Here is a 26797-nt window from a genome sequence, read left to right as displayed (position 1 = left end):
GTGTGATTGTGCGACTGACTGTGTGTGTGTGGGTTGTGAATAGCAAAACAGCAGCGCCAGCGAAAAAAATAAATACTTTGCGTTCACTCAAACGGCAACCACAACAACAACAACAACAACAACAAAAGCTGTAGCTGTAGCTTTAGCAAAAGGCAGCGTAGCACTCACAGTCAAGTTATTTGACTTGATTGTGTACTTTTAGGCGGAAAACAACATGCATTTGTATGTGTGTGTGTACGTGTTGTGTATGAAAATAGTTTTCAAGTTGTTGTTATTGTCGCTTCAGCAGCTGCCGCTGATTTGTTGAATGCCCGCAGTTGTTTTTACACTCGTTGGTTAACTCAAGCCCCAACACACAATCAAGTTTATTTGACTAACAAGTTTGGCGCTTGGCTTTAGGCTTATAAATTGTTAAAGCTGCCAGAGCATATAGCGCTATATTTATAGTTGAAGCTCAATTACTTTAGCTTTATTTACGCGCTGGATGATTAATGTTCTAACTAGAAGCAATAAATGCGCCTATTGAGTGTCATAGAAAAATTACTCATATTATTGAGGCCATTAGCTTGCAATTACAGACCATAATATATTATGTGTTTATTATAGCATTAAGCTGCGCGCTATAATTAAAACAAACTTTATTTAAAGCTGCTTTGTACTCAAAGCCGCAACTAATGAGAAATATGCGCTAGAACTTTTTTAGTTTTGCATTTTATGCAAATGCGCGCTGCATAAAAATAAAAGTTTTGCAGTTTTCTGCAACAACAATTAACGTTTGCACATGACTTAAGCAACATTATTAAATGTACTGAAGTCAAGTCGCGTCGAGAACAAAGGCCAAGTGCCACAAATTGTTGCATAACAAGCGAGCGAGCCAGACAACAATAAAAATGCAGTCAACGAAATGGCCGCCAACTTTAGCAGCAACAACAACAGCAACATTACCATTGTTATATTGCATGTATTGCATTTAAAGGTGTGCCAGAAGTTAAATGCACCTGTCCAAGGGCGGTTTCTTCGAAGGCACAGAACACGACAGGACCTGCTGAGCAGGACAATAAAAGCGCACCCGTTCAAGCTGCACATGCTATACATAACAAATACGATAACAACAACAACTGCAACAAATATGTATGCAAAACTTGTCTGTTGCTCCAGCTTGTGCTCTGTTGTTTTGTTGTGTTGTGCAGGTGCCAAAAGCAAAAGGCAAAGTTCTCGCTGATCCTGCGTAAAACTTTCCGGCGAATGTTCGCCAGCCAAACTGCAAGCTGTCAAGCTCTGATGTGTGTGTGTGTGTGTGTCTGTGTGTGCTACTGTTTGTCTCTGTGTGTGTATAGATAAGTGTCTGTCTATGTTTTTATATGAACATGAACGACAGACCAGACGCAGTGCTTTGTGCTGTACAGTGAATATAAAGTGCAAGCAACAGCTTTATATTAAAACAATTGCAAGCATAGCTAAGATTTTATATTATATATTTGATTTGTTATTCAGAATTTAGGAGAAAATGAGCTTCGTTTATTAGTTATTTATTTATTTATAAAGAGCAAACAATTAATTTAAATTATGAGCTAGCAACGTAGTTTGGACTATTGCAAGGTTTATTAGTTAAGTTAATACAACTTTTTTGAGAATCCAGTTTAATTTACATACATAAACTTTTTCTTTAATAGTAATTTATTAATAAATAATAATCAATAGATAACTATTAAGGCGCATTAAAGCCTTTAACTTTTAGTATGCCAGAGATTCGAATAATAGACTTGTTATAAATTTGAAGCAAAGCATTTAATATATAATATATAAATGCTTATATATACATATATATATATATATATATATTTTTATTATTTTATATAAAGTTTTTACATTTATTTAAAATGTATTTGCTGGCATAAAGAGAAAATAAGTAATTAGCGGTACTGAAGCTAAAATTCATTGAGTATTCAATGTTCAAATTATATTAGTGTTTCATCTATTGATGGGTAAATGATGTTGAGAATAAAGTAGTATATATGTTCAAGTTTAATAACATTTAAAAAAATACTTCATGCGTATTTTATTAATGTTTAATTTAACAGACTCAAATACAGAATTAAAAAGCTTTGAAGTATTCAGGCGTAAACTTTGAATTTATTTATTTTTAATTATTTATTGTTACTGCTCAAACTATTTTAAATACTAAAAGTCTAATGAGCAATGCATTTAAAGTACAAAGTTTCTATTTTATTGTTTTCCCTGTACTTGCATTGATAGTCAATATTTACTGTACTTGGCAAATAAACAAAGCAGCGGCAAAAGCAGGAAAAGTAAATCAAATAAACCCGCTTTGCGTTAACAGCCGGCGCAGAGTTGGGCGCAAAGTATGGTGAAAATTTGTTGAAGAGAAGGTTAAGCAAAGAGAGAGAGAGCGCTGTTTGCTGCGAAAAGAGAGAGAGAGAGTGAGAGCGAGAGAGTGTCAACTTTGACGCGCTCTTCACGTGTTCGACACGCTCTTAGCTCTTGTTAGCGCCTGTTTGTATGCTTTTGTTTTTGTGTGTGCATTCGGTGCTTGTCTGTGGCCTGTAACTGTGTTGAGTTTCCGGCACGCCGTATAAACAAACCCAGACCCCAGGCACAAGCAGAAGCCGCATGGCGTGGCCCCCACAGCCGGCGTCCGGTATTCATATTTGCTTATTTGCCAATGTCAATTAACAGCCGTGTGTTTTAATTGAGGCAAAGACAGAGACGCGCGCGTCATGTCAAGCGAACATATCAAAAGCCGCACGTGATGTTGGCCCGCACACAAATAAAGTGAAGACAATCCCAACACAATCCACAACCAGCTAAATCCTGTAAGCAACGCAATAAAACGCACAACGCAACGCACAAATCAGAGCTCTAAAGCTACAATGACTGCCAAACCGCCGCCACCGGTGCCACCAACGGTGCCCAATGATGAGCAGACGCCCAAGCTGTCGCCGCAAATACCGCGACTCAACTCCGAGCTGGCCGCTCAGGCGGCGCTGCGTGGCCAGCAGCTGCTGCGCAAGCAAAGCGCGCAGGAGCAAAAGTCCTTGCCACCGCCACTGCCGCCACAGAGTCGTCCAGTGCCCGCAATACCCGCGCGCGGCTCCAGCGAACGCACCGCACCACCCGAAATTCCACCCAAGCGGCACAGCCTCAAGAGTCTGCCCGATGGCCAGTGCCCGATGATAGTGCCAGGATTGCCGCCCACGCTGCGCCAGCCGCCGCCACTGCCCAGGAAGCCCGCCTCGGCGCAGAACAGCGCACAGAACTCGCCGCTGGTGGCCATGAAGTTCAAGGATAAGCCGCCGCCACCGCCAGAGAAGCACTCGACGCTATCAGCGGAGGCCATGGCGCTGCGTCGCTGTTCCAATCCGTTTGAAATGCCGCCACCACCGCCGCCGCTAGTGCTGCAATCCGCCGTCGCCGCACTCAGCGAACAGAGCTCCAAGAATGCAGCAGCGCTAGCCAATGGCGGCAACAATGTGCCCTCGCCCGCACCCACGCGCGCCAGCGAGGTAAAGAAACTTAATCGCCCAGCGCCCAGCGCAGTTTCGCCCACTGAGGAATTTGGCTCCGAGGATGCGCTGCGTGGCATTGAGAGCGGACTGCGCAACATGGAGCGCGCCATGCAGGAGCAAATGAATCTGCGCAGCTTGGAGGCATCGGTGCTAAACAATTTCGACTTGAGCTTTAAGGCCAGCCTGGCTGCCAATGGCGGACGCCACTTGACTGGCTCCGTCAATCTGCGCAACGCCAACTACGAGCGCAACTTGTCGCTGGACGAAAGTCGCGTGGGCGACGCGCGACAATCACTGGAGGAGCTAAAGCAGCTGCGTGCTCAGGCGCAGCAGCAGTCGCTGCACAACTCCTCATCCTCCTCGGTTTCCTCTGCATCCGCCTCGCATGTGGAGCAATCCATGCGCTCCACCATCGAGCATCATATGCGCTCGCTGGATCGCAATCTGCCGCTCGAGCTGCAGTACAGCCGCCATCGCGTGCACAACAATCTGGCCAATGTCAGAGATATGCAGTCGCAGTCGCAGCAGCAGCAGCAGCCACAGCAGCAGCAGCAGTCGCCACAGCCAACGATGCCACTGAGCAGCGAGTTTCGTGAGCAGATACGCCAGCAACTGCTCGGCAATATTCCACCGCAGGTGGTGCATAATATGGGCCCAGCGCCTGGTTCGGCGGCAGCGGCCGCTTTGCTGCAGCATCAGGCTCAGTCGCGTGCAGCTGCGGCCGCCGCTGCTGCTGCCGCACAAGTTGCTGCCGTCCCTGGTGGTGCTGGCGGCGTTGGCTTGTCCCGCGAGGAGTTGCGAATGCGTCGCCGCTCCTCACACGACGAGACACAAATGTCACAGACTGCCGCTGGAGCAGGCATGCCGGGTAAGAAGAAAGCGTCGCAGTCAGTCGGGATTATATATCGAAAATATATATATAAAATCTGCAGTTAAATTTCATGAACATTTAAATCTTTTCTTTAGACTGTCTCATAATTATTTTAAGCTTATAGTTTTAATAGCAATATTTAAAAACCCTGTTCACTTATGAAAATTAATTATATTTAATTTATAATAATTTCACATATTTACTTTGCTTTTATGTTTAAAGTAAATATTCCTAAAATATTTATATTTATTTTATATTTTTAATTTGAATATAAATGTCCTAACACTTCTTCTTTTATGTATAATTTTATTTACCAGTGTGTTTTTCGAACTCTTTTCTACTCTTATATTTTTACATAATTATTTGTTTTTATGTTTTAAGCCAAAGTTCGTAATTTTATTATTTTTTATATTTCATTTGTATATAAATATTTTAAACTATTTTCTTTATACATAAAATTTTATATAAAAGTCTGTATTTCAAACTCTATTCAAGCCAAAGAATTCAACATATCGTCTTTAAACTATTTCAAATATATTAAAATTATATTATCAATAGATTGCCCGCTATATATTTTAAGTTTATTGTTTTTAAAGAATTACTCTTTATATTAATTAGCAAATTCAGAGTCAGCGCAATGCATCGGATTTTATATAAAAATTATTGCTAATCGGAATGTAAATGAATTTGTAATATGCTCACATTTATGTATTGCTATATATTATTCTCAATACATGATTTGATTGTATCCTATTTGCTTTAAGTTTTTAGTTTTAAAAGCAACATCTTGAATCATTTTCATTTAATTTAATATATATATTTACTTCTCTGTTAGAATTAAAGCAGTTCTCCCTAGCCCCGCATTGCTCAGCGGATTTAAACTATTTGCGTTGCTTTCTCAAAGGTAACGTGCGTATATTTTCGTGTTATTTGCTAACCAAAAGTTGTGCGACAGTTAACAGCCCACACACTACCCGGCCCTAACTCTATATATTACCCCTGTGTGGGGGGCCCAACTAATATTATAATCAAAGAGTTTATAAACAACACTTAGCTAAATAGCCAACACTTACTAGAGCCTAACGCAGTTTTTACTAATGATAAAAAGAAATTGCATGGCGCACCAACAATGGGGCATACACTTTGGTTCCTTAGCCGCCGCCCCCCAACTCCAACTCATTTATGTTGACCTAAAAAAATACGTAACATAATTATCTTGTTGTTGCTTTAATACTGCTGCTGCTGCTCATATGACTGGCAACTAATCAAGCTCTCGGATTAATTTCTATTCCCACAGTAACGCGCCTGAGGGAGCATTGGGATGAGACGTCGCAGTGCGTGTTGCAACGTGCTGCGCAGCTGAAGAACATGCTGAGCGACTCGCAGCGGTATGTCATAATTATCCTTTCCTTCCTCTTTTTTTACTTTACTGGCTGCACATAAATTAATTACCATTCATACGAACAGCTTTGAGGCGAAGCGGGTGGAGCTGGAGAAGTGGCTGCTGCGCATGGAGCAGCGAGCGGAGCGTATGGGCACAGTTGCCACCACGGCTGATGTATTGGAGGCGCAGCAGAAGGAGCAAAAGGTAAGTCTAACTGGCTTCGTCTACTTAACTCTACCAGAGCTTGCATAAATTAACTGATTTCCTCTTTGTAGTCCTTCCATGCCGAGCTGCATCAGAATAAGCAGCACTTTGAGCTCTTCAACGATTTGACACAGAAACTAATTGCAGTCTATCCCAACGATGATACGACTCGTATTAAAAAGATGACGGAAGCCATTAATCAACGGTGAGTGCGCCATATTGACAGCAACTTCAGTTCACCCAAACGTTGTGCAAACTTAAATTCAAATCAATAACAAAAGCATTTGCATTTAATACAATTGTCTGTGTGGCATTGTCTGTGTGGAATTATGCTGAGAGCAATATTGCATTCGTAATTAATTGGCAATGGCAGTTACTTCAAGGAGTATCCAATTAGACTGCAGCTATTTGCATTAATATGAATAGACGAGTAGGCAAATCTCAAGTATTAACAAGCTTTGTAAATAAATGTGGGGATAGACGTAGTTTGCATTCAAAGCAAACATTAGGTACAGTAGACGCTAGCTATAATAATTCTGCAGAGGTGAGGCTCCAATTATAAGTAGAGATAAAATTCTAGTTAATTTGGCATATCAAAATTAAGTTAAGTTATACTTAATATTTATAAATTCGATGGGCAGTGCCTTAAATTTGCATTAAATAAGCTTTGAATTAAAGAGAGTTTTACTTTAATATTTTAAATTTGCATTAAAAAAGCGTTGAATTAATTATGTTAATAACAGTTATATATAAAATCAGAAATCAGATAAAATAATTAGAGATAATGTTTTATTTAACTGACAGCTATTTTCACATATCAAAATTAAGTTAAGTTTGATACTTGGTAATTGACGATAAAAAGATCGTCGTATACTTAATATTTGCATAATCGATGTGCAAGTGCTTTAAACTTGAATTAAATAAGCTTTGAATTAAAGAGAATTTTTCTATAATATTTTAAATTTGCATTAAAAAAGCGCTGAATCAATTATGTTAATAACAGTTATATATATTATCAGCCTTATAAATGATAAAAATGCTGTTTAGTATAGAGAGAATTGCATTTTTATTTATTGTAACTACTGTGAGAATTTTCTGCACAGAATGAACTGAATTAATGTATTGCTGCCAAGATTTAAACACAATACAAATGCCATTCACTCGCTGTTTATTTAAAATTACACTTCAAGTGCAATATAAAATATATTTTCTTTATTTCATTTGCAGTTACGCCAACTTGAACAATGGCGTTGTCAATCGTGGCAAGCAGCTGCATGCAGCAGTGCACAGTCTGCAGTCATTTGATCGTGCCATGGATCAGGTAATATATATAACAATACAGCATATACAGTTATGTTAATTAATGTGCTGCTTGCAGTTCCTTGCTTTCCTATCGGAAACCGAAACACTTTGTGAGAATGCCGAGTCGGACATTGAACGCAATCCGCTGATGTTTAAGGTGAGTGCATTAAATTTCGTTCACTTTGTATTGCTGCTGACCCTTATATGAAGAACACACCGCTGCCATTAAGCAGCCCCCACACTCAAATGACAGATTTATGTGCAGGCCAAGTGTATACTCTAGTCTGAGGTGCATTGGCCTCGTTTGAAAGCGCACAAAAGCCAGCGCACAATGCATACAATCGAAGAATTATGACTTGCATACAATTTGCGTATTTCATTATATCTTTTTATATATTTTTTGCATAGCTGCGGCTGCTGCTACGTGCTGAATTAAAAGAGTTTTCTTTAATGAGACTCAATTGACCCGCATTTCGATGAGCTGCGGCTCTATCAGTTAATTTTCTTTAAATATTTTCCTATGACCATGAAACGCATGCCAGCGAGCATTTTAATGATATCAGAGATCTGTGCGCTTGAGTGTTTGCCTAGCCCCATCAACTAATGATGCGGATCCACTCGAATTTGCCCACAGTGTGTGTGTGTGTGTGTGTTTGGTTTGATGACCGGCACGAATCTGATGCTCCAAGCGAACTCTCAACCACTTAATGTCTCAATTGCATTTGCAATACGAATTGCCATTGCCGCTGCTGCTGCACACACACACGCACACAAATGCATTTCCATTCGCATTTTCATTCTCTCTGTTTGGCTATGTGCATTGGCACTTAACAACAACACCCGAGCGCGCATCCCCCAGCCCTCACTCCACCCTCTAAGCATTTTCATTTATTCACCCGCGCATCAGTCGAAAGTGCGGCGTGTGTACTTCAAGTGGCTGGCGGCGTCTGTTTGTTTGCTTGGGTGGGTTACTGGCCGTGCGACATCAGCCGCAGCATCCACATAATGAGAATCGTTCTAGCCCATTTTTTAATTATGCTTGCGCCTATTTGGACGATAATTATTATTAAAAGCATTTCGTTTTCACTTTTCGTGCTCTATTTATAGACCACTCATACTTATTAAATATCCTACACCTACATATGTACATAGATATTAATTTTATATATGTTATGTATTTTAAATAATATTTCCTTTTTATAAAAGCTTTTCAATACGGTTTTTGTATCAAATAAATTCTTTTTGCATTTAAACTAAGCTTTAACTTATAATAAAAGCTGCGCATACGCACTGTTGGCAAAAGCTTTCGGTGCTTTAATAAAAGTCATGCTGTGTGCCCAAATAAAATACCCTTTATAAAATATCCTGTGCTAAGCTTTATAAACTTTTACCTTGGCGCTTATTTAAACAAAAAATTAAGTTATAAACTAGCAAAGAATTTTTAGTTCAAAGTTTCTAGTTCAAAGTTTCATACGATTTAATTTAAAATTTGTAAACAATAAAATCTTTAGTTTATTATAACAAACACATATTTGTTTTGCCGGCAATCAACCGTTATTTTACCGGCTGTTATTGTTGTGTAGAGCGTGAGCAAAATTGCCCCAATTACCAACTCTACACCAAAGTGTGAGCGCAAACGCGTCTCTCCACATTTCGATTTCGTTCTCTGTTTTTGTTATCTCGGCACATGCCGATGCCGCCGATGCTGTTGCCGATGTCAAGTGCCAGCTGCTGGCGCTGGCGTTGGATGCTGTGTGTGTCTCGTTGGCGTCGCTGCTTCGGCTGCTGGTTTGGCTCACATTTGCCGTTTAGTTCGTGATTTGAGATGCGTCCGTACGCGCGTGTTTTACGCTCCGCAGTACGCAGTCTAGTTTGGCCGGCTTGGGTGTAGATTAAGAATTCATAAAGATATTACCCAAAGTAGCAATAAAAAAAATTTATATAAATAAATAAAAACTTTTACAACGCGCCACTTGTAAGAAAATGAGCAAAAGTATAAAATTTAATGCAAAAAAAAATAAAAAGCAAATGCAATTGCATACATTTATGCATTACACACATACACACACACGCACATACATACAGCTGCAATTGCATACATGCAACAATTAATCGCAAATCTGTGCTTTAAGGCGCCACATTCGTCGCCATTTTGTCTCGCTGTATACGTGTGTGACTGTGTGTGTGTGTGTTTGACTGTATGTGTGCATTTTAAAGTGAAAAGTGCATTAATTATGCACACATTGCTATGGTGTATGCTCGTCTACGACTCATAAGTGGAATTAAAATTGAAATATGTGCAACAATTATTTAAGTGTGGCCCGCAAAACGACAAATATTTACAATGGCAATTTAATTATATATTCTTTGAGAAACGCTAAGTGCAATAATGAATTATGTATAATTAAATGCGTAGCAGAGAGTGAGACTGAGAGACTGTTGACATAAGTTGTGCACTAATATTAAATGCAAGCTGTAATATGTAAATTATTTAAATGGCTTCAAACACGCACTCAAGCTTTAAAGCAATCAATCAAATCGCTTGGCAGCGCGTACTCGTCGCTTTAACCTTCAGCAACTTACAACTGTTTGTACAATTATAATCAAGGCGACCTTAATCAGCAGCACGCAGCGCCAAAAGACACTTGAACGAGCTTAAACTTTCAACTTGAGATGACCCTTTGGTCCATCATCGTCAACATCGTCGCATATGCTTAAGCAAAGTTTGTGACGATTATTTATCAAATGACAACAAAATCGATACGGGGCACACTCCAATTTCATACATAAGAAAATGTACGCGCTTTCGAAAAGTTTTTGCTGTCAACGCGCATTAAGCATAGAAAATATGCAAGCTTAGGTCTTAACAAATGTAAAACATGCGTTTGACTTTTGCTGTCTAGCAGACTTTAAGTCGCTGGCAGCTGCGCGCGTGTGTGTGTGTGTGTGGGGCATGTTTATGTTTACCTGTTGACGCTTGTGGCGTCGGCGTTGGCGGGCAGCGGCGACAACAGACACAAAAGCAACAAGTAACCAAAAAAAAAAAAAAAAACAAGTTCTCAAACAAAGGCAAACTATAAAGACTTGTCAACAAATAACAAAGAACAGCAGCACAGCATAATTACGTTAATAATTAATATTAGCAACAAATTTAATTTTAACTACAATTTATAGTAAATTAAATAATTTGTGCATTTACTAACTTCGAACAATAACAAATAATTATGCGTAGGCTTTAAACTTGTCAAAGTTGTTTTTTCACTTTTTTTTTTTTTGGCTTAGAAGCACTTGAGCTGAGCTCTGTCAGTTGCTTGAAATTGCGTGGGCTCATTAAAGTTGTTTGAATAGATTTGTTGTTGTGTCTGGTCAGCTTCAGCTTCAGCTTCATTAATTGTTTGTTTACTAAAAATATTTATAAGGCCAGAAGTTGATTTTGAAGTTGCAGCATCGCAGCTTGTTGAAATATAATTTACGTTAAAATGAAGCTACTGCATAACTGTGGGTGTCTTAGATCATAAAACAGTTTTAATAATGTAGTAGGCAAGCTGCCTGCACAAATTTCTTATTAAAATTGTTTGTAGTTTATTAATTTGTTGTATTTGTGCAGAAGTTTATTGTTTAGTTGTTATATTTTGTACTAATTTCAACACATTTTATTGACTTTACTTAAAACTTATGTCTGCTGCTTTCAAAACTGTAACTCAAATTTATTGCTTAAATGTCAAATGTCAGTGAGTTTGGTTTTGTTTTTTCATTTTTTAGAGGGTTGCGCATTATTACGTTGGCAGTTAAACTTTTATGATCGTCAACTACAAAATAACAACAAGCAGCGCAGCAGATGCCCGCAGCGCAATTCAAGTGCACTTTGTTAAACCAATTAATTTACATTTCCGCGCAAAGCGTAGCCCAAAAAACACACACACACACATAGAAAAAAGGGCAGTTGGAAAAACTCGAAAAAAAAGTTTACATAGAAACAAAAGCAAAGGCCAGTGCAGCTCTTGACAAAACGGCGCGCCACTTGACTTGCTCGTTGGTTGGTTGGTTGGTTGCTATATCGCCAGGATGCTGTACTCTAGTGCATAATGGCCATAGGAGTCACAAGTTGTGTCTGTGTGTCTGTGTCTGTGTGTGCATGTGTAAGTGTTGGGCAGTTTGAAGAGCTTGGCCTGTGCCAGCGACAACAGTTGCTAGTTCTGAGTGCCACTTGTCAGTCAGCAGCGGTTAGCGGTCAGTCTACGGCACAAAGCAGCTCGTTGACAGTTTGGCAGCTGCTGCACTCTTCACTCTGCTTCAGTGTGCGGGTGGCACAACGCTAAAAAAATAATCGTTAATATGTTAGCTAGTTAGCTAGTCTTGCAACTTACATGCAATAGGACACCCAAGTGGAAATCACAAAAAATATGACAATATACAAAATAATGCAGCCAATGACTTTTCCAAATTTCTCCCATTTTTTGACATGCGTTGCACGCTTCGCTTTGAGTTGCTTCCAACTATAGGTGGGTCGCTTAAATTGCACGCCTTGCTTTTTAGACTGCCGGCTGCCTGATCTGCTGGCTATGGGTGGAGGTGGCTCTAACTCTTCATTGCCGGACGAAATATCTGGACTGGGTGGCGGTGGAACGACACTGATTTGCGTAACTCTTATTGTCCGTAAAGAATCTGAGTCAGAGTCTGTTGAATCTTGTGATAAACTCCGCTGGTCTCCTTTAGGGTTTTGCATTATAAATGCTTCAAGTTCAAATTTTCAAATGTATATTTCGACTTAACTATTTCAATGTGAAGTTTATTTCAAATCAATCGCATAACAACTCAAAAACATTTCGGACTTGGCAGCCACAGATTCATCTTTTAAATGAATGTTGAAAATTCTTAGTTGATTAATCTCATACTCATGATTTTAGTTTAACACATTTCAGACTAAAATCAATAAAGTTTGCTCTATATTTTTACTTCTCTTATTGGAATTGTCTCATCTTTTTCTTCTCTTATTGGTATTTTTAGCTTATTTTTTATTTATAATTGCTGCGAAGACAATATAAAATTGTAATCGGAGCCAAATTATTTCAGCTTTAGCTACGGGGCCTTAGGCTAACATTTTTTTCTTATTAAATGTTGACATAATTTTCAACAGTAGTTTTATATTAAATTAGTTGAGCTACGGATAGTAGTTTTATGTTTATTATTTACATTAATTATAGTTTGTTGATCAGATTCTTATCATGAAGAAATTGAGCTATGAAATTTATGAACTTATGAATTTAGAGGGTAGGGGGAGAGTGATGTAGATTGGGTTTTTGGGAAGCTACATTGGGATAGTAAGTTTTGTGGGGTTAGTGGCTGGATTATGTTACAAAGAGGGCATTGAGGGATGGATGGGGGAGGCTTAAATAGGTAACAATGTGTGTGGCCTAGTCTTAGGCGAATGATTTTTTAAAAAGGTTAGGCGAGGGATTGGTATATTATTATTATTGGTATATATTTTATGGCATATATATTAAACTATTTTACTTTAGTTAACTTAATTATTTATGCTTAGTTTCCACGAACTTATCACAGCAAAGATCTCAGCTTGATTTCCTCTTAGAGTTACTTATCGTTTATAACCGACTTTTAAATTTAAATGCTTATTAAAATAAGCAGCAGTTGCATCTTTAAAGTTATTTTTATGTTCACAATCTTACAAAGAGTGACGCTTTGTAATTTTTATTTAATACATTTTATGCTAGAATTAATAGATCACAAATATAGAGCGTTGTCTGTAGTTACCGATCCTAGCCAGCTGGCCTATCGACAACTGTAAGGTTTAACTTTTAGCAAGAGTTAGTCAAGCCAACTTTATTACAAGTGTTTGGCTATCCAAATGTATTCTCTTTAGCGATATTTGTCATTGCCAACTGCCATCTAAGCCACTGTGAATGCGCAGCATAAAGATAATATCTCCAACTTCGGCTATAATTGCTTCAACGTGGCACTTTAGCCAGACACAATTTGCAATGCAATTTAGCCAGGAAGCCACCCACGCCGCAATCTCTCGCTCGCACTCTGTTTATCACACAGACAGAGCCATTCAGTGTGCCCTTTTAGTCCTGTATGGCTTCCGTTGCGGCTCCATTGCAAGTGCAGCTAACATTTTTTTTATTTCCTTGCCGCATGTTATTGCATTTAATTTACGCCAGCGCAGCTCGCAACTCAAAACAGTGAGAGCGAGTTGTAGACACTGTGCAGACTGTATATGTGATATATGTGTGTGTGTGTGTGTGTGTGTTTCTATTTACAAAAATACAAATGATAACTTGCGGCCAAAACATGCAACAGCAACGACAATAGCAGCCACGAAATGCAACAAGACAATACACAGACCAACACACACCCACACATATACACTTGTCATAGTGCAAAAAAAAAAAAAACGTAAATGCAACGAAATTAAATGCGAACTTTATGCTGCTGGAAATGCAGACAGCTCACACATACATACGCATGTGTGTGTGTGTGTGTTTGAGCAATTGTTTAGCTGCTGCAGCAGTTACTGTTGCATACTTTTGTGCGCACTTGTCTTGCCTGCAACTTTTACCCAGCGCTCGGGCCACTGTTTGCTATTGTTGCTTTTGCTGCTGCTGCCTCTGCTGCTTCCACTTCATTCGTTACTGCTTTGCAATGTTAACTACATTTTCGCTTGTTTTCATCGCACAAATGTTATTATTTATTCTGTTTCGCTTGCTCTACTTCAAGTGGAATTTGTGTGTGTGTGCGCTCAAGTCTTTTTTCCTTTTATGTGTGCTGTACACAAAGTGCATTGCATGTTTTTACATATCTCTTAGTCGAAACACAACTGAATTATGTGCATTTTAAATGTACATTAATGTTGGTTGTGGCCTGGGCGCTCAAGGATTTATTTTAGTAGTCCAACCAATTCGTTGCTAGTAATTGGCAACAAAAATATATTTCAACAGAATTGCAGAATTATGTGCGTAAAGCAGCTTTTGCTACATCATTTTATCTTTTGCAAATTCTTTTGTAACATTAGCTGCTTAGCTTATTTTGCTATCTATAGCTTGTATATTTGTGTACGAATAGTTTGGCATAAATCAAAACAAGCAGTGACAGTTGCAACGCAAACTTGTCAAGGCGTCAGGCAAATTGAAAATTGCCAAAATACACACAAAATTTCATTTCAAACGTCTCTAGGTTTGTGTCAATCAAAAAATTAAGCAAACAAAAGCAAATTTTTGTGTCTTATTAATCAACAAAAGGCCATAGATAAAGTCTTGGCTATATAAACAACAGTTAGCTGCAGAGTTTTCGGTCAAGTTCATACACTGTTAGCAATTTTGTTGCTGTTTTGGCCAACCGAAATGACAGCTTAGAGCAGCGCGCAAAAGTTTACAGCGTAATTTGAAGCGACATGTGGCAATTTTGGGTTTGCTGGTCGCAGCCACAAAATGTGGCTGTGGCATTGTGCGCTGCTGTTTGTTTTGAGCGATAAAGTTCACAACTATTTGATACACACAGCAACAAGTAAAAGGCATAAAATGCTTTATAGGCAGATAAGACTTATCAGCAGGCCAAAGATAAGCGCAAAGTTAAATAAGATAAAATTTGTGTGTGTGTGTTGCAACTTTAGCTGCGGTTAATTAAACATTGAGGCAAGCAAATGTGCTTAAATTTTTGAGTTGGAAAAAAGGGGTAAAGGGTTAAAGTAAGCTCATAATAAATATGCCCAGCTATGTTGGGGCGGCACAAATTATTTACCTGCCTGCCGCTGTACCTTGGCAGCAAAAGGCAATTTAAATTCTAATGATAATGCTGGAAAAGCTGCCTGCGCTGCCGGCTGCGCTCAGCTCGACGCTCATAACTCTCTCGGGACGGGGCGGGGCACACAGCTGGAAGCGGCCAGAGCTCTAAGTGAGCTTAACAAATTAGCACGCCGAGGAAACTAAGCGAACCCAGCGAGTTCTATAATATAAATTTGTACTTCATATCCGCTTTATGCATAAATTTCAACGCCTGACGTTCTCTTCTTTTGTTAATTATTCTTTGTTTGCGCAACGTGCGCCGCCCACAACAGAGAATTGTGCTAAGTTTATGACAAATGTTTCAGTGCGTCGTCGGCTTGGCTTAAAGTTAAGTTTGGCGTTTTTAATTGGAAACCACTTACAAATAATTAAGCGCAGCATTGAAAATCGCTGCGTACAAATTTGTTACATAAATCAACATTAAAAGCTATGAAAAACATTTTCTCAAGGCTCGTTAAGCTTACAAATACCAATGAAGTAGTTGGAATTTCCATTCAGGCAATTTGTTAAATTGAACGTAACGTCAAAGCCAAAGCGCTTGCCACAAAATCAAATGGCAAATGGCAAACGGCAAAATGGCGCGCAGCTAACACGATAATAATCCTATCAAATGGCCAAGACACAACCAGGCAGCCAAAAAGTCAATTTTTTAACACTTTAACTGCGGGCGGGCGCTGGTCTGAAACAAAACTTAAACCGTTGCGTTGGGGGCTTTTGGGGCTTGTGGCAACAATTATTGCGTCATTAATCAGGCGGCATTTGCAAACGCTCTGACATTCAATACATGCGAACATGGAGCGGGGCCTGGACCGAGTTCGTTCGCCAGCTGCCCATGACTTTTGTAGGCAACTTGAATTTTATTGATTGTTGTCGAAACGAAATAAGATGAATGAATTTCGCTGTAGCTAAAACAAACATTGGGAGCGTCGTCAATGCGCTGCACACATATAAATGGCTTTCAATAGCTTTATATAGCCAAGTTGACCTGTTCGCTGGCGTAAGCGTATGCGCGAAGAAGTAAAACTCATAGGGATTTCCATATGACTTGCTGGCCAAAAAAGCAGAAATGCCTTTTGCTACATGTGTTGCCAGCTTCAGGCTGCTGCGAGCATGAAACGCATTAAAAGCTACGCTTACAATTTCCCAGTCGGGCAACAAACCAAGCCCCGCAGCACTTACCGCCTCGCTCTGCGTGTATCAATAAAATATCCATACATGCATGTTAAGTAAGTGTCTGACCCTCCGCTCAGACTGTTGTGATTGCTGCAGCCGAAACGAATTGGGATTTAAGTGTTGAACAAGCACAACTACGAAGACTACAAGCAGCCATTGTGTGTATAAAAATAAAGTGTATGTGTCTGTGTGTGCGTGTGCGACTTGCCTGCAGGCGTTTGTAAGAATTTCTGCCAAGCAAACGTGCCACAGCGCCTGAAGCGAACTTTACTTTTTACTACTGCATTGCGTATACGCAGCGTTTACATGTCAACCAAATTGTTCTGCAACTTTTTTTATGCACGTTACGTGATATGCAAATTATTTAAGCTGAGAGTTGCATAGTTTGATAACTAGATCAGCTGCTCCAATTGTTTACAATAAAAGATTAAGTACAAACTTTAGTTTACGCATTGATTACTAGTTTTTCCACTTGAATGGCTGCTGCTGCTTTTAGTTAACTACCTGCCAAACGCTCAACTTAATTGTTTACTTTAGTTGCTGCTGTCGATTTTGCATAACAGTTTCATTAATTTTACGAGAACTTGCTCGACAAGGAAAAACTTTTCGCTTAGCTGGCAGACATGCTGTGATTAAATCTCAGCGCTCAGCGCCCAAAACTATTCAAGCAGCTGTCGTTTGTTCATTTGTTGTTGTTGCGCGTTTATTGTGCAAATTATTATTGTTAGTGAATTGAATTAATTTGGCTGCGCACAAGTTTTTTGCTAGCGATTTGTTTAATTCAATTACTTGTTTGTAATTGCTGCCTGCCCGCCTGGGCGTAAAAACATTGAAAATTAGTCAACGAAATTTTAGCGTTTAATATAAACTTTCAGCTCTTTTATTGGGTTTCAATTAGTTGCAAATTTTTCAACAGCACTCGGTTCGATATGCTTAACACTTGGGTACAGCAGCTATTTAGTTGCTATGCACGTTTGCGTTGGAACTTTTATTATGTAATCAAGTTTTAATGTGCGCACAGGCCGAAGGGGTCGAGTCCAGGGCATAAATAAATTATGTGCATAAAAAAGGGCTTCAAACGGCATTGAAATTGCTTAAGAGTTTCATTTCGTTTCTTTTCAACTTTTGCTATTATCAAAATGCTGATTACAAAACGCAGTAATTGCTATAAATTTCAGTCAGAGTTGCGTATACGTAATATGCCAATTTAAAGCAACGATTTAAAGGCAATTTTTACACCTCTATTAACGGATATGCTAGCACATCATAAAACAAAGCTCAAATATATAAATATCCAAATAATGTGCTTTACTTTGAGCGAACTTGAGCGCAGACTTGTGTCAGCTTTGAGTAGATTAAAAGTTTTGGCAGCAGCCCAAATAAGCAGCAAATTATTAGCATAGACGCTTAGCTAAAGCTTTCAGCAGCTTGACGAGCAAATAAATGTTAACTAGTGAGCCGCGTAACGATGTGTCAAATCCTTGGAAGGCTGCACACCTTGAAATTAGCGACCCTTGCTGGGGTACAAGGCAAAACTCTATTTTATTAGTAACTAAATACAAAATAATTAAGCAGACGAGCGCGCTTTGTGTGTGTCTTGCTCCATATGTGGCTAGTTGATTATTTCAATTAAGCGCTAATAAAATTGTCTATGAACAGCGCCAGAGCAGCAGCGAATAGCAACTAAACTAATTATTGTGTTTACTAGCGTAGACTGTTTTGCTTGTTTGTTTTTCCTTTATCGAAGCTGCCAGTCTCGACTGTCTGCCTGTCTGTCTGTCTGGCAATTTGCTTGCATGTCCTGGCGTTGCTTCTAATTGGCTAACTTAAGTACCGTTACGTTTCAGTTATGCATAGCCAAGTTTTTATTTGGGTTTTTGTGCGAATTTCTTGCTAAACCGAATGCTTGCCCATTGCCTTACATTTCCCTAGCCATTAATTCTACCTTGCTTTTCAATTAGTGCTTGCAACCCAACCCGGTGATGTCCGTTACTTTAGTTTTAACGTTGTCTGTTGTCCGTTGTCTGCTTCTTCTTCACTGTTGGCCTGCTTTACTTCGTGCCACAAGCTGATTTATGTTGTCGCCTCTTGCACATTCCCACATTCCACATTGAGGTTTAGCACATGGCAAAGTCTGGGGTTGCCAATTGCTCGCCTGGCCTTAACAAACTCGTCTTCATTTCTCACTTGACTGCGTGTTGTGCAGCGTGTTCAGGCCATGTTGGCAATGTCTATTGGCCTAGAGAGCTCAAGTCGCCGCCGTCAGGTGCTGCCCTCTAGAGTTGCCAAGCTGCCTGCAATGCAAATTCTGTTGGCATATAAATATTCATTTTCCATAAAGCGCTTGATTGTGCACAGTTTAGACTTGGGTAGAAATTTCTTTGCATTTGATTAGCATGTTTTGTTTACTTTTGCGTGACAACTCTGCAATGCAAATGGCCACGCCCCCAAGCCCCTTTAACTACTTTCGCTAGTTCGTGCCGTTTGCTTTGATTCGCTTGGCTATCAGTGTCGCTTTGTTATTTTTGCTGCCGTGTTGGGCTGCGCTGCGCTGCCACTTAACACACATTGCGACCACGCCCACTCAGCCAACTGTAGGCGCTTGTAATATTTCTTGAGCTTTGCGTGAAGTGCGCGTTGTTTGCTTTTCATTCCTTTAGCTTTTTTAATTTATCATGTCTATTTGTTCAGTGTTGTTTGGCCATTGCATGTTGCTTGTTGTACTACACAAGTCGTCGTCGTCCGCCTGCCTGCAACTCCTTGTTCATTTATTATCCTTGTTTGCCTTTGTGTGCGCTCGTCGCTGCGTCTTGTGCGCAAGTTTGCTTTAGCGCTCGCATAGTTTGAAAGAAATTGTCTTTAGCTTAAGGCTTTACTCCTTATAAGTTATAAATGTTGTATATTTTCTTCATTGAACATCAGCAAATAAGCAGCTCATATGAAATTATAACAATTACAATTTTAAATGCAAATCTGCAAACTTTTAAGTTTCTTATTTAATTTCTGGTTTGCGCAAACAAAGAATGACGAACCCTTGCCCAAGCATCTGTGCTCCGCTGCTTGTTGCTGCCACAAATTGAATCAAATTCCAAAGCTGTCGAGATTCATCAACCACACAGCAGCAGCAACACAAACACACACACACACACACACACAGACAAATAAATACAAGCGCCGTGACAGTGACAGCATATCTTATTTAATTTCAACTCGGTCTGCTGCAGATAACCCAACCCAAGTGCCGAGTGCTAGGCACAAACCGAGCATAACATTAATTTTTGTTAATCTATTTTGTAGAGTTGGCTGTTGGTCAACTCAAGTGATTGCAGCAGCAGCTGCTGCTGCTGCTGCTGCTGCTTCAGTTGGGCAACCGCAAGTAAATATGCTGTCATTAATTTAAAACTTAAACAAACAATAGCAGCAACTTTAGCAGGCACTCGCTTTAGCATACAAACAAATATATATAAATATATCTAGCTCTGTTTATCTGGGTCTGTCAGTCACGGAATGCGCGCGCTCTGAGTTCTCTGAGTTATGTTCATTAGCAAATTCAAAAGCATTTCGAAATCCTACACACACACCACTAAGAATTTGTGATGAGCCAAGTGCTAAGCTTGCTAAAGTGAGTGAGACAGACAGTCAGAGAGCGAGGGCGAGAACAAGTGCAACGAAGCTGCGCTAACCTAAATATGCCAAACTGCTGCTTGAGCTTGACGCTCTGGCATTTTGTAGTCTACATTTGGGGGCAACGCTCTGAGGGTCAGGCAGGTGTCTCACTCTAAAGTGAATGTGTGTGTGTGTGTGTGTGTGCTGTGTGTGTATAATTGTTTATGTGTGTGTGTTTCTGCATGTGCTAAAGTGTTGATACAAGTTACTTTGCTCTCTCGCTGCCATTACTGTGCTCAATTTCAGCACCAGTGACACACTCGGCGACTCATGTGCTTGCCAAGACTTTGCATAAATCTCTGTTCGTGTGTGTGTGTGTGTGTGTGTGTGTGAGTCATAAACCACAACACAGAGCTCAGACAGCTGAGCACGTAGCAGACAGCTGAGCATGACGAGCTGACAAAGTGCAGCAACTGCCGCTGCCACTTTCTAAGTCTCCGTCTAGATTCACAAGCGAAATTATTGCTACTTACATAGCGCAAAATGCAGCGCCAAACAATTTGCCTAAGCTTCGAGGCATATGCATTGATATCTATCTAATTAAATTTAGTAGCTTACTTTACTTTCTTATGCGTTTTAGTTCTTTGCTTAATGTACAGTCTGCTATGTAAGCTACGTATGTCAACTGTAGTCTAATGCAAATGAATCTACACACTCGACACATGTTTTTCACACACACACACACACACACACGCGCATGTGTTTGTAACATTTTCCCTCATGGCATGTTTCATTTTCACACTTTACTTGTGCTGCTCTTTCGCTCGCTCATTTGTTTATATTTTCATATTTCCAACTGAGTTTGTATTTTATAATTTATGCGCATTTTTTATTAAATATTTATGTTAATGTCGAGCTTTAACCCAACCGCAATGCCTGTCGCTTATCCTCGCTCATACATCGCTCACACAGCAGCAGAGAGAAAGAGAGAGAGAGAGAGAGAGAGAGCGAGTTCCCTTTATGGCGTATTTATGCTCTAAAGCGTGCAAATGCTTCAGTTGCTGCTGTGGCAGCATGTTTTGTTTTTTTGCACTCGGCAATGTTTGTTTATTCTATTGCTGCTTAGGTATATGTGTGTGTGTGTGTCTTGTTCTGTTTGTGCTGTTGACACGTAGCCATGAGCATAAGATGACGCTGGCCCACATACGTAGACATAAATAGTTTTGTCAAAGCCACCGCAGCAGCATAGAAAATATTTCTTGCAGTCGTTGGCATTTCACTTAAGAGTTTCGGTACTGCAAAATGCCATTTCATACATAAAACAAAAGTTGGTTTAGTATTTGCATGTCGAAATATTTCGTCAGCTGCAGTCGCTTTCAACTTTAAGCAATTTGTCTACCACACAATTGTTTGTTAATCGATAGCTGAGCTAAGATTTATTTTGATTGATTGCTAATTAAGCTTTGTCAATTTGTAAGCTGTTTACATTACGCATACGCAGTGTTAAATTAAGTTTAATGAAATGCAACTCGCGTTCAATTTCAATGCAGCAACAACGCACAATTTTCATTAATTATCAAACGATGTGTAACGCCCGTAGCATTGCCTAACTGTTCGCTTGTTTGTTTGATTGATTGATTGATTGATTGAACGTTTGCCGCAGCGCATAAATAATTCGGTCAGCATGCGATGCTGACTGCAACAGCAAAGTGTTCACAACAACAACCGCAGCAAACGGCGAATATGAATGGATTTCGTATCACAGGCTATCCAGCAGCTGCCACGCCCAGCAACACGCGCGCCAGCAACAACAACGCAAGCAACAGCAGCAGCACCATCTATGCCAAGCCCAATGCCCACGAGCTGGACCTGCACATAAGCGAATCGCTGCTGTATCCAGGCAGCACGCAGCCGCCACAGCTACAAAACTCACCCGGACCACCGCCGCAGCTGACGAGCATGTTGCCCACGGCGGGCTTGCCAGGCGCCGCCGCGCCCATTGCGCTCAAGGGCAACAATCCGTTTCTAAACAGCCCCTCGCCCACTGAAGCGCCGCCTGTGGTGCTGCTGGCCAAGCCGCCTGCAGCCAGCGCTGGCTATGAAATGCCCGAATATGCGGAGCCGTCGCGTCTGCGTGGACTCAAGCAACGTCCACACAGCATTGCTGTGGCCAACAGCAGCAGCAGCAGCGTCTCATCGCCCAACAGCGCGCCACGCAGCAGCTTTGTCGACTACAGCGCACAGCAGCAGCAGCGACTGTTGCAGCTGTCGCGCCAGCAGCAGCAGCTGCGCAATGCTGTCAGCTTGGTCAGCAGCAGCAGCAACACTTGCACTACAGCCACGCCCAGCAGCGCAACAGACAAAGAGGCGCTATATGCAGCCATCTTTCAGCAATACAGACAAAGCCCCACCAATGGACAAGCAGTGCCGCCAGCAGTGCCGCTGCATCGCAAGCCACAAGCAGCAGCAGCTGCGGGGGTAGCGCCTGTGGTGCCGCGACGTTCACAAAGCACACCCAGACCGCTTAATCCAGCGCTGCAGCAGCAGCAGCAGCAACAGCAGCAGCAAGCGCAAGCTTTGGTCAATGGCCAACTCAATGGCAATGGCACTTTGCAGCGTCCGCGCAGCTTGGATCGCTATAATGGCGGCAACCTGCAAGCAGAAGCGCCGCCCATACCGCTGCGACGCTTTGCCAATGGCGGCAACAACAATGGCACGCTGGGGCGGCAGCAGCGCAGTCCGCAGAAAAGCAACAGCGCCGACAACATGTTGCAAACAGCTGCTGGCAACAGCAACATGCGGCATTCACTTAGCTTTCATGCTGGGCAGGAGTCCACAGAGAACGGCAAAGGCTTAGACACTAGACCCGCCAGCTATGCAGCGCCTACAGCAGCAGCAGCAGCTGGACCGGATCAAGCTTACCTGGAGCATCAGCTGCGCGCCTATTCGGAGCAGCTGCGTTCCATAACCGAAAGCGTGCGCAAATACTCCGAGCAGGCCAAGCTGCTCTCAGAGCTTAAGCGACAGCAGCAGCTAGCAAAGCAAAGCCAAACGAATCTCAATTTGCTGGCACCCAACAGCAATGGCAACGGCAACGCTGCTACTAACAACAACTTTCAGTCCAATATGATATCACCCGAAATTGTGAGCAAATCGCTGGCGTCACTTTCGAACAGCAGCGAAGTGCAAACGCCTTCGAGTCAGCTGCGTCTTTTCCTGGACAACATACGCAGCAGCATGCGGCAGGAATATCAACAGAATATGCCCGACGATGTGCTTAAGCACACGTCGACGCTCAAGCGCAATGGCGAATCCAAGCCTGCAGCTGAGGAGCCGCCGCTGCAGCCGCCTACGCCGTCGGATCAGCTGCGTCAGTTCTTGGATGCAATACGTGCCAATAAAATACCTGAGAACTGCGATAAGCCCAAAATGAGCAGCAGCCAAACGTTGGACTCGTTCATATCGAAGCCGCTGCAAATGCCAGACGTTACCTCAGGCACGCCGAGCGTCAATCCTGTCAATGCGGGTCAAGTGGGCGCAGCAGCAGCAGCAGCAACAGCTGTGGGTTTGCCTACGCGCCGACGACCCAAGAGCAGCGTGCTGCCCGCCAAATTGGAGCAGCGCGAGCACTCGCTGGTGACCTCCGAAAGCTTTCATCAAATTTCCGATAATCTGCGTTTGATGAGCGAAGATCTGCAGGCGCTCAGTCCCAGCAAAGTGGTCAGCAGCTCGGCCAGCAGTGGCAGCCTCAAGACATTGGCAGCCAACTGCTCGCTGACCAGCGAACTGCGCGTCATCACCAGCTCACCACAGCAAATGGTGATGAGCAAATCAAACAGTTCGCTGGGCTCGCTGGCACTGACCGTGACCACGCCCTCAAGTGCAACAACAACGCCCTCAACGGCGCCATTGGTCACCGACTTCAATGAGATCTTGGATAGCTTTCAGGCCATGGCGGATAAGTACAAATCAAAGGGTTCCTACGACTATTTGCGCAAATGCTCCGATGCACTGCGGCAGCATTCAATGCAGCTCAAGCTGCAGCAGCAACATCAGCAGCATCAGCAACAACACCAACAATTTCAGCAGCAGCAGCAACATATGCAAAATGGTTTCAATAGCGACGACAGCAGCTCGTGCAGCACCACGCCCGGCAGCATACGCGAGGCGGTGCAGAATCTGCTAATGCAGCCGCGCAACGGTTTTCAGATACTCGACGATCGCATGCGTTTGTTTATCGATATTATCGATAGTCAGGATCGTTTAAGCCAGGTAATAAACAGTTGGCTGCAGCGGTGTGTTCCCCACAATTTAACTAAATTTGTTTTAATACAATTCAATGCAATTTAATATATTAATTAATATATTTTACTTTCATTACAGGTATGTCGATTTATTAGTTGCCGTAAGTAATTTAAAATTAATTTAAGACACACATTGGCTTCATTTTGTGGCTACGCTCAATAGCATAATGTAGCAAAAACTAACGAATCAGTTAATGACCCAGAAAGTTAAACTTTTAGAACACACACTCACACACACACACACATGTTTGAAAATCCCATCAATTTTGCCGACAACGTTCAGCAATTAATTCTAATAAACTACAAAGTCACTTTTGGGCCACAGAGCAAACTAATTTCTATGATAATCGGCTGATAAAACGCAGCAGCTAAATTGAAATTTTAATCAAATTTTGTAGTCAAGTTGGAGTCTAAGTCAGTCAGCCACATGAGCTTGGCACACGCCCACTTTGTGCATAGTTTGAGGCAGTTTATTCATAAACCTAATGATGAACCAGAGATTTCAGCTGACGCGTGTGTGTGTGCATGTGTGTGTGTGTGTTAGGGTCATAAAACTTTGGTAGACAGTTGAGAGAAGTAATCAAGCGACAAGTCACGAAAATTCCCAAGCGCAGCTAATCAGTGAGGTTATCATGACACCACACAAAGGACATGCTATGGCTCTCTCTATATATCCTGACGCTTGCGTTGGGCATATGAAATTTGATTTGCTTGACTCGGCTACTCAACATGTGATATGCAAAATAATTTATCGAGCTAATTTCGTACAATTTAGCACGCGTGCGGGCGTAGTCCTTGCGTAAGTTGGTCTGACCTGCAATTGCAATTGAAGCAGATGATTTTATGTTCAAACTGATTAAGTTCTCTCTCTCTCTCTCTCTCACACTCTGTACATTGATTGTTCATACGTGTGCACTTATCTTTGTGCATATAAATTTATATGCATTGGCAAAACTAATTTGAGTAATGCATAAATGCTTAGAACAGCTGACTAAGCTGCTAATTGCAGCTTTGAAGTGCTGCAGTTAGTATAGCAATTCAACTAAACAAAAACTTGGCTTTGAACAATTTGCATTTTCATTTTGTTTAGACAAATATTTAATTAGTTTTGTATTGTGCATTCAATGAAATATGCATTGCATTTTGTAATTACCGCACAAAATATGCACTGACTAAAGTAATTGCATTTGTTGCCCAAATTTCATTACAGCGTAATTATTTAAACCATAATAGCAATAACAATGCCCACACACACACGCACACACACACACACACACAACAATATGTTTTGCAAAATGGCGTCAAATGTTGCTGCTGCCTTTGCCAGCAAATGAACTGTGAAAATGAGCGGCAAACCATAACGACATCAGTTAGTTAGGCGAGCCGGCCACTCTGTTGGCCACATTGACAGCCTTGTCAATGCCACTTGTTTTAATAAGCTGGCTGCATTAAATAATAAACTATAGCTGCCTGCAAAGATAATACAGCAATTAATTAATGCACAAGTAGTGTCTATTGAAATTGATTTCACGAAATAAGATAAACTGCTATGCAAATAAAGTTTGTAGTAGATAAAATATACTAACTATAAACTATTGAACTGTTTTAATTACATATGTATTATATACATACTCATTATGATATATTTATATTACTTAGTAGAGGTCTGCATGAATACAGCCAAAGCGGTATTTGGTACACTCACTCAAAATTCGGACTGACAGAGTTAGACATTGAGTAAAACGGATTTGGCAAATGTGGTAAAGGTAATGAGTAGAAAATAAACCATATTCGAGCTTCGAACATTTAAACGTATAAGTTTCACGACCGAGTACTCGGTTAGTTGAGCGTTTTTGTTTTGCAAGCGCCTCGGCTCTGCAAGCAATAAAACTAAAACTGAACTCATTTTATTCATTACGTTTTAGTTTGAATTTCACTCATTTCGCATTGAGCGTTTGTTGTATTGCATACAACTCTCACTTAATACAAAGTCATTCTGTTGATTTGTTGTATCCAAATAACCGAAAATATTGAGTATATTAGTGTAGACCTCTATTACTTACCTTACAAGCTTTAAACAGCACCAAGAACGTTCTGCTCATTTATCAAGCACTGCTCGATTCATATGCATAAAGTTGCTTAAAGTAATAGTTATCGATACTTGCGAGGCTATAGCCTAGTTACTGATAACTGTGAAGCGTGTAAGAAATATTCATTCTTCTACACATTTATTTTTGTAATATTTATTACTTTATTATAATAAACTTCATTTCTTAACACTTCACTACTTTTCAGCAAATGTAATTATTGTAACAAAATGCATTTAATTATGACTTTATCGTGCCTGTCGCCTCACTTCATTGAGTTATTGTTTTATTATTTCCATACCACATGCCTCTATATTAAAACTATGTTAATTTGAAGGCTTACAAAATGTTTGCTTTGCAGCTTAAAATATTTGAAATTGTGTGGTCGCTGGCAATTTAATTAAAAACCGCAGTTATAATAGCAACCAATATAAAATAATAATTGGTCAGTTTTAAATAATTGCATATACTCAGCGGTGGTTTCAACGTTGAAAATTCCGTTGCCTGCTGTGCTGGGGCATGAACGTTGCTTTCAAT

The 26797-nt window shown here is 40.8% G+C and overlaps 2 protein-coding genes across 13 annotated transcripts in view; one reads left to right on the top strand and one right to left on the bottom strand.

Annotated features, from left to right (window-relative positions):
* LOC108602772 (dystrophin) overlaps positions 1–26797 on the top strand; it is a 116029-nt gene that overhangs the window by 38321 nt on the left and 50911 nt on the right. For 7 of the 12 annotated variants that reach the window (XM_017990949.1, XM_017990950.1, XM_017990946.1 and 4 more), the window contains 6 exons: positions 5234–5302; positions 5696–5786; positions 5866–5986; positions 6058–6191; positions 7214–7307; positions 7365–7445. In XM_017990949.1, coding sequence (XP_017846438.1) covers positions 5234–5302; positions 5696–5786; positions 5866–5986; positions 6058–6191; positions 7214–7307; positions 7365–7445 — 590 coding nt within the window. Of the gene's footprint in view, positions 1–2876; positions 4396–5233; positions 5303–5695; positions 5787–5865; positions 5987–6057; positions 6192–7213; positions 7308–7364; positions 7446–21527; positions 24142–26797 lie in introns of those variants that run through there. The other 5 variants (XM_017990951.2, XM_017990952.1, XM_017990947.1 and 2 more) reach the window with 3 other exon arrangements.
* On the bottom strand, positions 10921–12076 carry LOC108602775. Its single transcript, XM_017990962.1, has 2 exons — positions 11656–12076; positions 10921–11603 (listed from the first exon to the last, which is right to left on the bottom strand). Exons 1-2 carry the CDS (start codon positions 12012–12014, stop codon positions 11582–11584), a joined length of 381 nt encoding a protein of 126 aa, XP_017846451.1. The 5' UTR covers positions 12015–12076; the 3' UTR covers positions 10921–11581.

The sequence above is a fragment of the Drosophila busckii genome, chromosome 3R, assembly GCF_011750605.1.
Source record: "Drosophila busckii strain San Diego stock center, stock number 13000-0081.31 chromosome 3R, ASM1175060v1, whole genome shotgun sequence".
Lineage (NCBI taxonomy): Eukaryota > Metazoa > Arthropoda > Insecta > Diptera > Drosophilidae > Drosophila > Drosophila busckii.
Note: the sequence above shows the minus strand (reverse complement) of the source record. Positions and strands in the feature narration are given on the sequence as shown.

Excerpts from the sequence above, each read along its gene's own strand:
- LOC108602775 (XM_017990962.1), bottom strand. The coding sequence starts at position 12,014 with ATGCAAAACCCTAAAGGAGACCAGCGGAGTTTATCACAAGATTCAACA. Across the intron at positions 11,604-11,655 it reads ACTTGGGTGTCCTATTGCAT|CGTTGTGCCACCCGCACACT; the intron begins GTAAGTTGCAAG and ends TTATTTTTTTAG.